Source organism: Dama dama, chromosome 28 (genome assembly GCF_033118175.1).
Source record: "Dama dama isolate Ldn47 chromosome 28, ASM3311817v1, whole genome shotgun sequence".
In the NCBI taxonomy this organism is placed as follows: Eukaryota; Metazoa; Chordata; class Mammalia; order Artiodactyla; family Cervidae; genus Dama; species Dama dama.
In genome coordinates this window covers 33065893-33082171 of record NC_083708.1, presented here as the reverse complement: position 1 = coordinate 33082171, position 16279 = coordinate 33065893, and the positions used below count along the sequence as shown (strand labels likewise).

Below are 16279 nucleotides of genomic sequence, written 5' to 3'. Positions count from 1 at the left end.
GAAACTGAAGTACAGAGGAATCAAACTTACTTGGGAAAAATCATACAACTAAAAGGGTGGATTCTCTGATCTTCCTACTGCCCAGCCTATGTTTACTTTTCATACCCTATTGCCCAATATTTTTATTCGTGAACTATAAAGCATAAGTATTGACTGTCATGGGGCTTCCCTGGTGGCTCAGAGGTTAAAGCGTCTGCCTACAATGTGGGAGACCCAGGTTCAATCCCTGGGTCGGGAAGATCCCCTGGAGAAGGAAATGGCAACCCATTCCAGTATTCTTGCCTGGAGAATCCCAGGCAACCCACTCCAGTATTCTTGCCTGGAGAACCCCATGGACGGAGGAGGCTGGTAGGCTACAGTCCACAGGGTCGCAAAGAGTCAGACACGACTGAGCGACTTCACTTTCACTGACTATCGTTATATGCAAAAATCAGATAAAAACTACACAATCACTTAAATGTGTAATCTAAAAAATACTACAAACTAGTGAATATAACAAAAGAGAAGCAAACTCATATAAACTAGTGGTAACCAGTGCAACCAGTGGGGGTGGAGTGCAAATTATTGGGTAAGATAGATTCAAGGATGTATTGTACAACACAGGGAATATAGCCAATATTTTGTAATAACAGTAAATGGAATACAACCTTTAAAAATTATGTTTTAATTTTTTTAATTAGATTAAAAATAACAGTTCCATTGCCAGTGGACTGGTGATACTATTGATTCATTATTTTGATTTAAATATATATTTAAATCTGAGTAATAACTTTGATTTTATGTATATGCTTTATATAATAGGTCTAGATAAAATTGAATTTCTGCAAAGCCATGAAAATCAGGAAATTTACCAAAAGGCTTTTGATCTGATTGAACATTACTTTGGTGTAGAAGATGACGACCCCAGTATTGTACCTCAAGTGGATGAAAATCAGCAACAGTTTGTATTTCAGCAGCAGGAAGCACCAATGGAAGGGTTCCAACTCTAACTTGGTAGGAGGTAAATTAATGGCTAAGAAGGGTAGCTTTACATATCTCCCCTTTCTTGCATTGTCAGTAGGAATAGTTGATGCGTTTTTGTGTAGAACAAAAAAAGAAAGAAGATGCACTTTTAGAAAGCAAAACAAAAGTTTCCATTCATATGCAACCTTTTATTATAGTTTTGTTGTTATGTTGGTCTGCCTGTATATATGTCTTTCATTGTTTTATCTTTTTTTGTATCTGTTTGAGAACAGTTAAATACATTATTTAATAATTTAAGCCTGAGGAGGAGAATTTTGGTAAAGTATTACAATAATGGTTCTGAATTTTTCTAGCACTCTTGGATACTGCACAATAACAGTACAGCTGTTGCATTTTGGCAGTGTTTGACATTCCCATTCTCTACTAAATCTACCTCTCAAAGCAAAAACAAAACAAAAAAGCTTCAGAAGCATGAAATAGAGAAAAGGCTAAATTAGAATGTAAAGATAGATGTTACCAGAAATTATAAATCACTGTGCTGTAGGTTATACTTTGCAAAAAAAAAAAAGGTTTAACAAAACCTGTAAAAGTTACTTACAAAACATAGGAAAAATGTTGTACTGGTAATCGATTAAAATGTAGCAATTGTGAAGAGAGAAGCTGTTTTTCATATTGAACACATTAAAATAATTACACAACATTTAAATATTTGTGTTTTTAACATATAAATGCTATATTAGTATATTTTATATTTTGACCAAATATGCTAACATTTTTGAAATAGTGTTTTTTTATTTTTTCACTGCTCATTTTAAAGAGCATCATGATAGAGATGCCATCATGAATCTAAAGTAGTGCTGCATAGCAAAAATAATACTGTATTCCTTTCTCTGATTTTTCAGAGCACTAATTGAGAAGTTTCACTTTCTGTGTAATAATGAACTTAGGTACTTGAATGGCAAAATTGTTCTGAAGAAATCACCTTGTTATGTATTAAATTTTATTAAATGTACTTAATGTTTGGACACAAAAGGATGATATTAATGAAAATTACTAAGGATTCTTTAATTGGTTGAAACCTATATTAGGATTTTTTTTCCCTTTGGTAATATTCAGAGGGTCATACTGCTGCTTGTCAATGTACCATTGTATTAGATTACATTTGTATCAGATTGGTTAATATAATGTAAGTGTTTATGTATTAACAGCAAAAACCTCTTCATATTGTGAAACTTTGAAAAAAGTTTCAGTAGAAAATTATATATATATATTTATTTATAGATCCATATATATGCATGTGTCTTACCTGTGTTTTTTTTCACAGTACTATACTCGGTAGTTTTCTAAGCAGATATGGTACTGTTGAGCTCAGTCTTTTTCATTTATAGTTATATACAGGCTATTTACATTTCCAGTTATATATCTAAAATACTTATTTAAAAATTAGTTTATTGCTGTTTTAAGATAGAAACTAAAAGCATTTTTGATATAACTCATAGTCTATTCTGTAAAGAAAGATTTCATTTATGGTATCATTTATAATGTTTCTGCTGGAAATCAGAGGCATGTTAACAAGAAGAAAATGTATACAGAGGTACTTTTAAATAGTATGACACTTTGTAAAATTATATATCATGAAACTAAGCTTTTGGCAAGACACTTAAAACCTACAGGCTATAGACTACAGGTTTAAATGGTGTCCATAATGCTGACTGCATCTGCCAAACCTCTTTTATATTATTAAGTAGAGTATTGTATCTGTGCCCTTTCTATTGTAGTAGAAGTTATGAAGTTCAGTATATGTATATTCAAAAGAACAGGGTAGTTATATTAAAGATGACCAAATTGGTGGTGAATTGATCAGATCAACGCTTTTTTGTGATGCTGCTAGTGTAAGTATCAGGTGACAGGGTATTCCACTCTTTCTAATCAATTGAACTTGATAATGCAGCATAATTCATAAACTAACCAGCTGTGCCTGCTTTTATTTTGAGGACCCTGTAGTCAGTTTAGGAGATTTATATTAATAAATCTCTAAGCCACGTCTTTCAAACAAAATAGTTCTTACAGAAGGAAAAATAATGGAAATAATAGAATGGCCTTTAATTTTAAATTTTTGCCAGTAAAGCAAGCATTATACCTCTAAGTATAGAATTTGACCATATTTTAGGCATTTATATACAAAAATTATATTTAATTCATTGGATCTGTTACTAGGATAATTGATTTGATTAGATTTGAGTGCAAGGGGCAATTGGGACCAGCTATTGGTGTGGTAATAACTTTATTGAACCAATACTAGCAAATACTTTGTTTCTAAAATTTTTCTTAATATGACTACTCTTTTCAAATGTACTATTTTAAATGCTCCAAAATGTATTTTCCTTAATCTTCACTGGCCCTTATGTGGGAAATTTTCTTTTTTCAACTTGCTTTCCTGAGATTTATTATATTTAAATCTGAGAGAAACTGTGCCAAAAAAAAAAAAAAGAAAAGAAAACATGTTCTAAAGGGCAATGCATGCAACATTAATGCAGAAATTAAAAAAAATACTTGAAAGAGTCCTTTACGTTTAATTAAATTTGGTGTTTTATTTTTGTCTGAATTTGAATTTTTACTAGCTAATCTATGCAATTTACTTGTTTTATATTTGTAAGTACTTGACTCAATGACCCGGGTGTTTTTACTATCAGTTTTATTTTGAAAACTGTTTGTAGAACTTAATTCTTAGTGTCATTTTGTTCACTTACTGGTAGCACTAGAACAGGAAAGCAAAAAATAAAAACAAAAAAATGTAATAAAATCTGCTGGCACAGAAACAGCATATCATTCGGTAACTGTAAAACCTGTTTGCAGATAAAGATTGATTTGTTGATAAAGGACTTTTGTTGGACAGAACATTACCTTTGCCTTCATATTTTTTCTTCTCTTAGGAAGGAGCATTATGGAAAAAGTAATTACAATACAAAGTCTTAGTGGATTTTTGTTGCTGTTCTAAATTCAGCAGTCTACTGGCTGCATTGTGAAACTGTGAAATCAAAGTAACTGTTAACCTTTACTCATTTTAGTTCATAGCATTACTGTTTTATGGAATGTAACATATTAGGAGCCAATATGATAGAGCTCTAGAAGGATAATGTGTCTTTAAGTTCTGATTGGGAAGTGGGATGGGGGAAGATGTTCTTGACTAACTAAAAAAATCAATATTTGAGTAATATGCAATATTATGAAATGTTACAGCACTATATTAAAAACAATAAAATGCTATTTTACAATTGCATTTATATAAGCGTGTCTGTTTCATTTGTTCTCACAATTGTGTATTCCTAACAGCAAAAATAGATGCCCTCAATGATTAAAATTCCATCCCCTTTCTAAAACCAGTATGATTTTGTTGGTAGGATTATATGATAAAATAGTATGTTGCTTTTATTTTAGAACTTATATGTATATTCAACTATAATGGAGGATGAATCTAATTTATGTTTGTATCTCATGCCTTGGCAATTAATGGGACATTCACATGTTTCAACTGAGATTATTTTTGCTTTTCTATTATTTTAATGTAATACAGTGCATTTATTTAAGGCTTAGAGTTTTAAACCTAATAAATGGAAATAGAAGGGAATATCTGATTTAACTTTCTTAGTGTGCTCGAAACCAAAATCACACAGTAGCCAAGCTTAGGCCCCCCTAGTTTAGTGTTTTTATTTTCTTATTCTGCTACTATTTTTTTTTTTTTTTTTGGCTTCATCTGGCCTCATTTCCTTCAGTATTTGAAACTTTGTCAATCACAGAGTAGTAAAAGTAATTATGTCAGTTATTTTTAGGGTTTCTTGCTCCCAATAAAGCAGTCTGCAATTTTAAGAGACACATACATCATATCAATATTAGTCACTTTAACATTTCAATTTTCCATTCTTATGAAATAAAATTTTCAAATAGTTGCACTTCCGAGCATGGCTGTACAGTACCCCCAGAACTAAAATGCTGATTGGGAGCAACCCTACCAAGTAAAGAGGTCAAAATGCTCACTAGCTTTTGCATAAACATTTCAATTTGGAAGCAGTAGGCAGTTTGGAGAATTTAATGTGTAATGCTCAAAAGTATCTGTTATTTAAAAATTGGGAGTTCTAAACTTTGGACAGCTTTACTTTTGAGGGATCCCTCTTGTTCCCTTTCAGTCATGGTTGTTTTTTTAAACTTGTCTAAAAAAGCATGGCAAAATTTTAGGGGTTTAACATGACTCATTATTTTCTGAGCATTCCACCTTCTAAATTGTTTTATTATAAAATACACAAAGAGAATAATGTGTAAGAAGACAGTTTGAATAATAAAACACCTGTGTACTCACCATCCAATTTAATTATTATCAGTCCCTTGTAACTATTACTCTGGATTTTATTAATAATCCTTGTGCTTTTCTTCATTGTTTCATCTCATGTGTATATATCCCTAAGAAATACAGCCTCACTTAACTTTTTTCTAAATGTGTAAACTGGAAGTTTACATATATTTTCTATATCTGGGAGTTTCGGGTTTTGGCTCAATGTTAACATTTTTTGAGATTCATATTGATGCATATATGTGTGGTTTGTTCATTTTCTTTGCTGTTTACTATCCTGTTTTGTGACTACATCGTGATGTCTGGTAAGGGAAGTTTGTTTTACTTTTGTTCCTGAGGCATGTGGGATCTTAGTTTCCCAACCAGGGATGAAACCTGTGCCTCGTGTGGTGGAAGCGCAGTCTCAACCACTGGACTGCCAAAGAAATCCCCAGAATGCTCATTTTAGCATCATCTCTAGTGGCCAAAAACTGGACCAAATAATCAGATAAACTGGCATATTCATACAATGGAATACTATAACAATGAAAATGAATGACTTCCTGCTACTCAGAGTCTGGATGAATTTCACAATATAATACTGAGTATAAGAATTTACACAAGTGTATATTATATCATTCTATGTATATAAAGTTAAAACAGGCAAAACTAGTCTATGGTGATAAAACAACATCTTTTTTTATCTGTGTGATAATGACTGACTGAGGGCAGAAATGAGGCAGAAAGGAGATGTTTTATGGCTTGACCTGAACAGTGGTTATGCAGGTGTGTTCACTAAAATTCTATCAAACTGTGTACACTTTTGTGCACTTTCTAAATGTATGTTATACTTCAGCAAAAGTTTACTAAAAGTAGAAATAAAAAAAGACTTTGCCATTCTTGTTACCAAAATAAAGCCTTGACAAGTACTTTGTTAAATATTCTCTTTTACCTATCATTTATTGTTGCTGGTAACAGTGATGATATTCCGATGAACACTTTGTCAGAATATCATTTAGCCTTGGCCTGTGCAGCCAGTGCCGCTTCTTCACGCCATTTTGCCTTCTTTGCCAGATTCCAACTTGTTAAAGATTCATGTCGTTCTGCAGCCTGCAGAAGCAAAAGGCGAAGCATTTTGGCACTCTGGAAAAATTTGTATTTAGAGATATATAGCAGACTCCATGAAAAGAAGAAAAATAAAGCATCAATCACATGTAGCATTTAAGAAAAACAATCCTTTGATACAGAAAAAAATCTGCCTAAGTTATTAGACTTCTAGTCAATACTACTGCTATATAGAAATCTGCCCCCACCCTCTCTTGGCACACATAGATATAGTTGTTGGACAAAAAATAAATACATACACTTTCAAATAATTAAACTCAAAATCAAGAAAGGGAAATCCCCAGGTACCTTTTATGAAAAGAATGCAAAAGGCGTAAGTTGATGGGGAATGAGAAGGACGAACACTAGAATAGCGGAAATGGCTTTATTAGGGGGAAATACTGGCTTTAACAGCTGTGGGCTAGAAACTGAGTTGCTATGCCAATAGGCAAGTTCAGGATTTAGATCATGGGCATGGAGCTGAGGTATTCCTGTGAAATGACTAAAGCTCTTACCAGCCTGAGAACTGGCAAGGACACTAGGCATTTACCTGGGGGGGAGAATTACTTGTGAAAAGAGAAGATAATTAGCATTGTGATCAGGAGGAAAGAACTCTAGCTAGAAAATGGATCAGAGGAAATAATCTAAATGTGGCACAGAGATATAAGTACAAAAAAACAAGAGACATGAAGAATAGAATTAGAAATTCCAACATATATTCCCAATAGGTGAGTGATTAGAATGGGGGGAGAGGTCATATTTGAAGTAAAAACAGCTTACACTTTTTCAGAAGTGAGCAAAGCTATAGGTCCCTCAGACTCAAGAACACACAAAGTCCTTTGCAGAATAAAAATCTAATAGATACTGGTGGAAGTCTGATATGCATTTCACACTTAACATATCCAAAATAGAGGACTTGATATATTTTGTCTGTCAGGCCTACCAGTTCTTTCCCCAGCTGTACACATGGGGAATGGCAACACCATCCATCCTAGATGCTCAAGGCAGAAATCCAAGCATTTTTTGTGTCATTCTTCCATTTTGTTTCCTCTTCCCACACTGAATTTACCATAAAGCTCTATCCTTTTTACCTTTCCAAACATATCTCAAATTGCTAACGATTTCTCCATCTCTATCTGACAGTATCTTAAATAAGATTTAAGGTTTAATTATTCAAATTGAATATTAAATATCAAATTATTCAAATTAAATAAGTTTAATTATTCAAAGTGACAGGTGAATTGGAGAGAAGGAAGATGGATACAGTTCAGTTCAGTTTAGTCGCTAAGTGGTGTCCAACTCTTTGCGACCCCATGAACTGCAACACGCCAGGCTTCCCTGTCCAACACCAACTCCCAGAGTTTACCCAAACTCATGTCCATTGAGTTGGTGATGCCATTCAACCATCTCATCCTCTGTCGTCCCCTTCTCCTCTTGCCCCCAATCCCTCCCAGCATGAGGGTCTTTTCCAGTGAGTCAGTTCTTTGCATCAGGTGGCCAAGTATTGGAGTTTCAGCTTCAACATCAGTCCTACCAGTGAACACCCAGGACTGATCTCCTTTAGGATGGACTGGTTGGATCTCCTTGCAGTCCAAGGGACTCTCAAGAGTCTTCTCCAACACCACAGTTCAAAAGCATCAATTCTTCGGCACTCAGCTCTCTTTATAGTCCAACTCTCACATCCGTACATGACTACTGGAAAAACCATAGCCTAGGAATCCCTTAGAAGAAATGGAATAGCCATCATGGTCAACAAAGGAGTCCGAAATGCAGTACTTGGATGCAATCTCAAAAACAACAGAATGATCTCTGTTCGTTTCCAAGGCAAACCATTGAATATCACAGTAATCCAAGTCTATGCCCCAACCAGTAACACTGAAGAAGCTGAAGTTGAACAGTTCTATGAAGACCTACAAGACCTTCTAGAACTAACACCCAAAAAAGATGTCCTTTTCATTATAGGGGACTGGAATGCAAAAGTAGGAAGTCAAGAAACACCTGGAGTAACAGGAAAATTTGGCCTTGGAGTATGGAATGAAGCAAAGCAAAGTTTATAGAGTTCTGCCAAGAGAATGCACTGGTCATAGCAAACACCCTCTTCCAACAACACAAGAGAAGACTCTACACATGGACATCACCAGATGGTCAACACCGAAATCAGACTGATTATATTCTTTGCAGCCAAAGATGGAGAAGCTCTATACAGTCAGCAAAAACAAGACCAGGAGCTGACTGTGGCTCAGATCATGAACTCCTTATTGCCAAATTCAGACTTAAATTGAAGAAAGTAGGGAAAACTACTAGACCATTCAGGTATGACCGAAATCAAATCCCTTATGACTATACAGTGGAAGTGAGAAATAGATTTAAGGGACTAGATCTGATAGACAGAGAGCCTGATGAACTATGGATGGAGGTTCGTGACATTGTACAGGAGACAGGGATCAAGACCATCCCCAAGCAAAAGAAATGCAAAAAAGCAAAATGACTATCTGAGGAGGCCTTACAAATAGCTGTGAAAAGAAGAGAAGTGAAAAGCAAAGGAGAAAAGGAAAGATATACCCATTTGAATGCAGAGTTCCAAAGAACAGCAAGGAGAGATAAGAAAGCCTTCCTCAGTGATCAATGCAAAGAAATAGAGGAAAACAACAGAATGGGAAAGACTAGAGATCTCTTCAAGAAAATTAGAGATACCGAGGGAACATTTCATGCAAAGATGGGCTCTATAAAGGACAGAAATGGTAGGGACCAAATAGAAGAAGAAGATATTAAGAAGAAGTGGCAAGAATACACAGAAGAACTGTACAAAAAAGATCTTCATGACCCAGATAATCACGATAGTGTGATCACTCACCTAGAGCCAGACATCCTGGAATGTGAAGTCAAGTGGGCCTTAGAAACCATCACTACAAGCAAAGCTAGTGGAGGTGATGGAATTCCAGTTGAGCTATTTCAAATCCTGAATGATGATGCTGTGAAAGTGCTGCACTCAATATGCCAGCAAATTTGGAAAACTCAGCAGTGGCCACAGGACTGGAAAAGGTCCGTTTTCATTCCAATCCCAAAGAAAGGCAATGCCAAAGAATGCTCAGACAACCACACAATTGCACTCATCTCACACGCTAGTAAAGTAATGCTCAAAATTCTCCAAGCCCGGCTTCAGCAATACGTGAACCATGACCTTCCAGATGTCCAAGCTGGTTTTAGGAAAGGCAGAGGAACCAGAGATCAAATTGCCAACATCCGCTGGATCATCGAAAAAGCAAGAGAGTTCCAGAAATCATCTATTTCTGCTTTATTGACTTTTTGACTGTGTGGATCACAATAAACTGTGAAAAATTCTGAAAGAGATGGGAATACCAGACCACCTGACCTGCCTCTTTGAGAAACCTGTATGCAGGTCAGGAAGCAACAGTTAGAACTGGACATGGAACAACAGACTGGTTCCCAAGGAAAAGGAATATGTCAAGGCTGTATATTGTCACCCTGCTTATTTAACTTATATGCAGAGTACATCATGAGAAATGCTGGGCTGGAAGAAGCACAAGCTGGACTCAAGATTGCCGGGAGAAATATCAATAACCTCAGTTATGCAGATGACACCACCCTTATAGGATAAAGTGAAGAACTAAAGAGCCTCTGAAAGTGAAAGAGGAGAGTGAAAAAGTTGGCTTAAAGCTCAACATTCAGAAACTAAAATCATGGCATTCGGTCCCATGACTTCATGGCAAATAGATGGGGAAATAGTGGAAACAGTGGCTGACTATATTTTTCTGGGCTCCAAAATCACTGCAGATGGTGACTGCAGCCATGAAATTAAAAGACGCTTACTCCTTGGAAGGAAAGTTATGCCCAACCTAGATAGCATAATAAAAAGCAGAGATATTACTTTGTCAACAAAGGTCCATCTAGTCAAGGCTACAGTTTTTCCAGTGGTCATGTATGAATGTGAGAGTTGGACTATAAAGAAAGCTGGGCACCAAAGAATTGATGCTTTTGAACTGTAGTGTTGGAGAAGACTCTTGAGAGTCCCTTGGACTGCAAGGAGATCCAACCAGTCCATCCTAAAGGAGATCAGTCCTGGGTGTTCACTGGTAGGACTGATGTTGAAGCTGAAACTCCAATACTTGGCCACCTGATGCAAAGAGCTGACTCATTGGAAAAGACCCTAATGCTGGGAAAGATTGAGGGCAGGAGGAGAAGGGGACAACAGAGGATGAGATGGTCGGATGGCATCACTGACTCAATGGACATGGGTTTGGGTGGACTCCGGGAATTGGTGATGGACAGGGAGGCCTGGCATGCTGGGGTTCATGGGGTCGCAGAGTCGGACAGGACTGAGCGACTGAACTGAACTGATGCCATAGCTAAACAGTTCATTATTTAAGGAAGGATGTAGTTTGGATAACTTTCATACAAAAAGTTCTTCCTTTGCCGATTTTAACCAGGTTATAAACTGTAATTTCTCATTTTTCTTTGTCTTATAAATGGAAACAAGCTTCTGTCCCTTCTGTCCAGATGGTTAATTTGTTGACTCAAATTTCCATGAACAGTGTTGTTTCCAGTACAACTGATATATGCAGATGGGTCAAGATGTCTGAGATGAGACTGTTCTTACATTGGAAAACCAGCAATAATCCCCCATGTGAGAACAAAGCTCATAATCCTTCTTAAAATTCTCAAGCCTATTTTTACTTTAAAGAGGTACTCACCCTTTTGGCTGATGCTATCACTGCAAAGCAGGCGATGATCGTGAGTCCAATCATTATGTAACAAGCTTTCACCCGAGCTTTGTTTCTTGCAGCATCTATCATTTCTGGCCTAAACCAAGATGTGTATTCTGTTAACTACATTAAAGCAATATGATTTCCTGACTGGCACAATAGACAATTATTTTTTACATAAATACTCCAAAAATTTCCCTGAATTCAACTGGCGGATGTGAAAGCCTTACAAATTCTAGTACATTATCTTACTAATTTCAAATTAACAGGTATTTATTATTTATATTGCTGCAGTAATATGAAGTGGCAGCTTATAAATAGACACAAGTAAAGAATGATTTTTGAGAAAGTATTCAGCAGTATTTTTTCTTATATATGTCGTTTGAATAGAGAAAAAGAAATTCTAGGAAGCAATTCCTCTTAAAAATTAAAAAATATTTCTTTAACTTTCCACCGGTTGAAAGAACACAGAAAACCAATATCTAGCCTGTTTTCTTCAGGTTTTAGGCAGATTAATGTAAGTTTTAAGATATTAGTTGCAAACAGGTTAATATTAGCACATTATTAGATTACATTTGTTGTTGATTTTTGTTCCAGATGGAACCTGAAAGATCTAATCTTTTTTACCCATCCATCTGGCTTTGAACTGCTATACCAAATTAGTTTAACACTGAAAAGAAAAGTACAATCATTATTAAATATCATTAGTGTATGGTACAAAAATTATAGGTCACTTGTTAATTATGTCCATTAAAAGCATAAAAGTGAAAGCTGTTTACATTGTAAATCTAATGCTTAGGAGGCATATCTCTCCTAAATAGCAATGATTTAAAAATTATAGAATATAATAAAAAATATTCAAATACTTTCATGTTTCCAACCCAAAACTACAATACTTTTCCTAGGCACCTTGCTCAAAGTTAATTTAACAGAATTTCTCCTTTTTAACAATATTTCTTTGACTGTAATCCTGGGGAAGAATTATTTTTGTAAAATGGGTCTCTTCACATATACAGCGATATTGCTATAATCTTGGGTCTAGAATCTCTAGATGTGTTAATTTACAATAATTCAGGTTCTTTACATTTTTGATTACTCTGTCATATAGCCCTAGAATTCAAAATCCAAAAACACTGAGGATGGTCTTTTTAAGCTTTTCTGGGGCTAATTTCTGCTCTGAGCTAAATTATAGATCTCAAGGACAACAAAATTTGTTTTATAATATTAAAAAAAAAAATCTCCGTGGTGAATAAATGCTGAAAACAGAGTTCAAATTCCATGTTATTTCAAATTCTATGTCCATTCCTCATTAAATCATTTAATTCAAGAAAGGAATAAAACTGTTTGAGAATTCATTACTGAACATTTCCCACCATATTTTTCCCATTTGAGATGCTTTTGATGACTAATAAATTAACAATCAATAAAAAGTGTGCACAATATGCACAGAACAAGGTGTAGACCCAGTTTCCATCATCCATTCTAACAGGCATTGATCACATCATATAAAATAATATTTGAACATCTGAAATCCTTATTTGATTTTATAGTTCTAGTCTCACTTTTTTCTGAGATCAGTTTAAGAAGTGGTAGATTGGTTTTATCCTTAGTTTCCTTCCTTCCCCTTTTAACCACTCCCTTGTAAGGTGCTGGGAAGATTTCTGGGCTTTGCATAAACTAAAGCTGTAGAAAAAATGCTTTTTAAGGGTGACCTTTACTTTGTTCTTGTTTTCGTAAAAGATTACATTTACCCTGGAGTTGAAGTTGTCAGCTTAGGTTTTTATCAAGGGAACGTCTGTCCTGAGAATGGGATGAGGAGGCCAGAGACACAGATGCGCCCTGGCCCCTAGTCCTAGAAAACCCACGCTCAGATAGCTGCAAAACCGCGTACACCAGGCATCTCCCGCCCCAGAAGAGGAGGTCACACGGATGTGGCTTCTTCGCAGAGACCCTCCGGCCACCCCACGAGTCATGATCCCTCCTTGGGTGGATTAGGGAGCCGCAACTCCTCCCCTCCCCAGCCCAGGCCAGGGCCCCTCCGCCTCTCAGCGAGGACCCTGGTTTTTGTTTGGCCTAAGGGCGCCACTGCCTCCCGGCCCCGGAGATCACCGGGGGCGGGTATCTGAGCGACGGTGGAAGTACCCACTGAACTTCGGGATTTCCACACGATTTCAACAATCTCCCCACAAGCTTAGCTTGGCCCCCACAGTCCAGTGAAGGAGCTTGGCATTTAGCCGCACTAGGGGCGCGTGAGTAATTCCCTTAGAGTGGTAGGTGATACCGTGAAGACCCGTGTGGCTCTGCACACCTCTCCCGACCTCTGTGCACGCAGGTCGGGAAGTGGGTGGACCCCGAGCCTTCCAGGCCTGGGGCCGACCCTCCAGGGCGCCCTCACCCCGGCCCGGCACGGGCCACACTTACGGAATCCGAGGCGGGATATCCTCCATCGCTTTGAAACGCCCGGTCCACAGCAGGATTCTCTTGTCGAATTGCGACGGCTTGTGCTCGGCGGGGACCCTATGGACCTTCCCGGCTGCGAAGGCGACAGGGACATACAGAGGGACGGAGAGACCGACGGCCCAGTGACCGGGGCGCGCTCACGCCTCCATCCCCCAGCCTCAGCGCTCCACGGACCCGTCCCTCCCGGGTCGTTCCCAGACCCTGCTCACCAGAACCTGGGGGCTCCGAGCCGCCGGGGCTCCCGCCACTGGAGTATTGGGGGCGACCCCGGGGCCAGAGAGACGCGACCGGCCGCCGCTCGGCTTCTGGGGGCGCTCCCGGGGCGCAGCAGGGGATGCGCCCTAGGCGGAGGCGCAGGAGGCTCCCGACGGTGGCCAGCATGCTGCTGAGCCCTGATCCCGCGCCCTCAGCCCAGCCGGGGCCGGAGCTCCCGGGACCCCTGCCGCCCCGCCCCGCGCCGCTCCCAGGGGAGCCCCGGATGCGCAGCTGGAGTCTGACGTGCGCACCCTGGGCTCCGGGTCCCCGCCCCCAGCCGGCGACCCCCGACCCGGGCGTCTCGACCCTGGGGCTGAGTCGGTCCCCCGGCGCGCCGCGGACGACTTTCCTCCCGAAACAGCTCCATGCCTTTTAAAGGCAATTCTTGGTATTCAGTAGAAACGTGTTTCCATCACACTTTTTTTTTTTTAAAATTTCACTGGTGCTTAAGAGAATAAATTTAACCTCTCTATCCTCCAGGGAAAGCCAACAGTCAGGCCTTCAAGTGCAGGTCGTTTCAGATGTTTACCAAGTGAGTGTAAGGGCTTTCAACAAACTCCTGATTTTCCCATGAGGCGATTTTTTGAAGTTAGCTCTTCACCTCACCCTCCACTCCCATACTTTTTTCTTTTCCAGACAAAACAACCTCAGTTCCTACAGTTTTTGTCCACCTCTTCATTTCTTAGACTGCAAACTCTCCAGACACTCTTCAAAATGAGCTATTCTACATTTCTACCATCATTCCCTCTCAAAAAGAGGGGAGAATCCTCTATTCTTTGGCATCTAAATGTGGATAGGAACTCAGAAAAAAAAGGGCTTGTAGGAAAACTGTCAACTCTAAAGAAATATACTTTATGTCCTCATATTCCCTGGTGGCTCAGAGGATAAAAAATCTGCCTGCTATGAGGAGACCTGGGTTCCCTGGGTAGGGGAGAGCCCCTGGAGAAGGGAATGGCAACCCACTCCAGTATTCTTGCCTGGAGAATTCCATGGATAGAGGAGCCTGGAGGGCTACAGTTCATGGGATCGCAAAGAGCCAGACAGGACCGAGCAACTAACATAACAACACACAAGGGACCACAGACCCCACCCAAGTTAAAGTGCTCCCCTGGAGGGAGCCCCAGGCCAGTCCACCCTCCCTTTTTCTGTCTCTGAGGTTTTTCTGAACCCAGACACTGAACTACTTTTAGTTGGGTCTCCAGATACTTCTTTCCTTCCTAACTAGAAGTGTCCAGCGCTTGAGGGCAATATCTCTGTAACTCTGCATCTTTCGCTTAATGTGTTCAATAAAAGAAGACATTCATTATCTCAGTAAAGAAACATGCATTGAGAGATGTGATAATGGAAAGAACCATGAGCTTTGCCGTCACACCAAGGTTTAAACCCCTAATTTGTGATTTAAGAGTTGCACAATTATTAGCAAATCATTTTTTAAGTCATTAGTCTTGGTCTCATTTGTAAAATAAGAATGGCTTCCTTTCAAGTTCATTCATGCAACAACTATAAAAAAAAAAAAAACCCCTGTGCTATGCCAGCTACTCCTCAGAGCCTGCCATAGAGCAGTGAACAATGTCCAGTGAGGATTAACATATGAAGAGGGGGAAAAAAACAGTATGAGAAAAAGTAAGCAGACGTGAGGTAGAAACTGTTTAGAGAGGATAGTTTAGGTTACCCTTCTAAATGTCCCTGGCACATTAATAAACTTTCAAAGATGTTTCTTTCCCTTCACATTCTTTAACTAGTTCCCAAAGACAAGTGCATTTTAATTCATGAAATCCCTTGTAAGGGAACTGTAGGAGGCTATGAGCTCCCTGAGGGTATAGCCCAAACACTGGCTCTTAATAGATACTTAATTTTAATCTTACATAAATGAAAAAATTAATGTGAATATTCAATAATAAAATGGACTGCATCTGGGCTAGTTTAAGAAAAGACTGGATACTTAGGACATGCTGCGTGATAAACAGAATGAATTCCTACCTGAAAAATTATGTTGCCATAGGTAATACTTGATGGTTGCACATATATGCCACTTGAAAATTCTCCCATTATTCAAATGTGTTGTTTTTTCCTTTATTATTTTATTTTTCTTCACGTCACTGAGAATATCCATAGAGCTAGAGGAAAACATCTCTGTGAATCAGCCAGTCATTAATAGTTCACCAAGAAATATTAAACTAGTTAAATAAGTTTATTTCCCTGGAGAGAACCAAATGTCAGGCATCGACACATGGTTTTCTATCTCAGGCTTCTCTAGCATTGCAGAACCATAGGGCAAGAGAATCGTGGCTTATGTCATGAGAGAAAGAACAGTTTGCATTCTGTTCTCTGGTCCTGATGGGATTAAAATACCACTTTTTGGCAGTGTTCTCCATTTTTAAAAAGTTACAGCTGCATGAGAGATATTTTCTTTAGCTCTAGAATTGGGATAACCAACCAAAAACATAAA

General features: G+C 38.3%; 2 protein-coding genes across 2 annotated transcripts in view; one reads left to right on the top strand and one right to left on the bottom strand.

The window, feature by feature from the left end:
- KPNA5 (karyopherin subunit alpha 5) overlaps nt 1–4243 on the top strand; it is a 44099-nt gene extending 39856 nt beyond the window's left edge. Inside the window, exon 14 of the mRNA XM_061131619.1 lies at nt 802–4243. Within this exon, the coding sequence (XP_060987602.1) occupies nt 802–989 (188 nt within the window). The 3' untranslated portion in view covers nt 990–4243. The remainder of the gene's footprint in view (nt 1–801) is intronic.
- Nucleotides 4244–6264: 2021 nt separating this feature from the next.
- Nucleotides 6265–13964, bottom strand: FAM162B (family with sequence similarity 162 member B). The gene is made up of 4 exons (XM_061131430.1): nt 13785–13964; nt 13537–13648; nt 11104–11212; nt 6265–6397 (listed from the first exon to the last, which is right to left on the bottom strand). The coding sequence occupies exons 1-4, from the start codon at nt 13954–13956 to the stop codon at nt 6299–6301; spliced, it is 492 nt and encodes a 163-aa protein (XP_060987413.1). The 5' UTR covers nt 13957–13964; the 3' UTR covers nt 6265–6298.
- Between the last annotated feature and the right edge of the window lie 2315 nt (nt 13965–16279).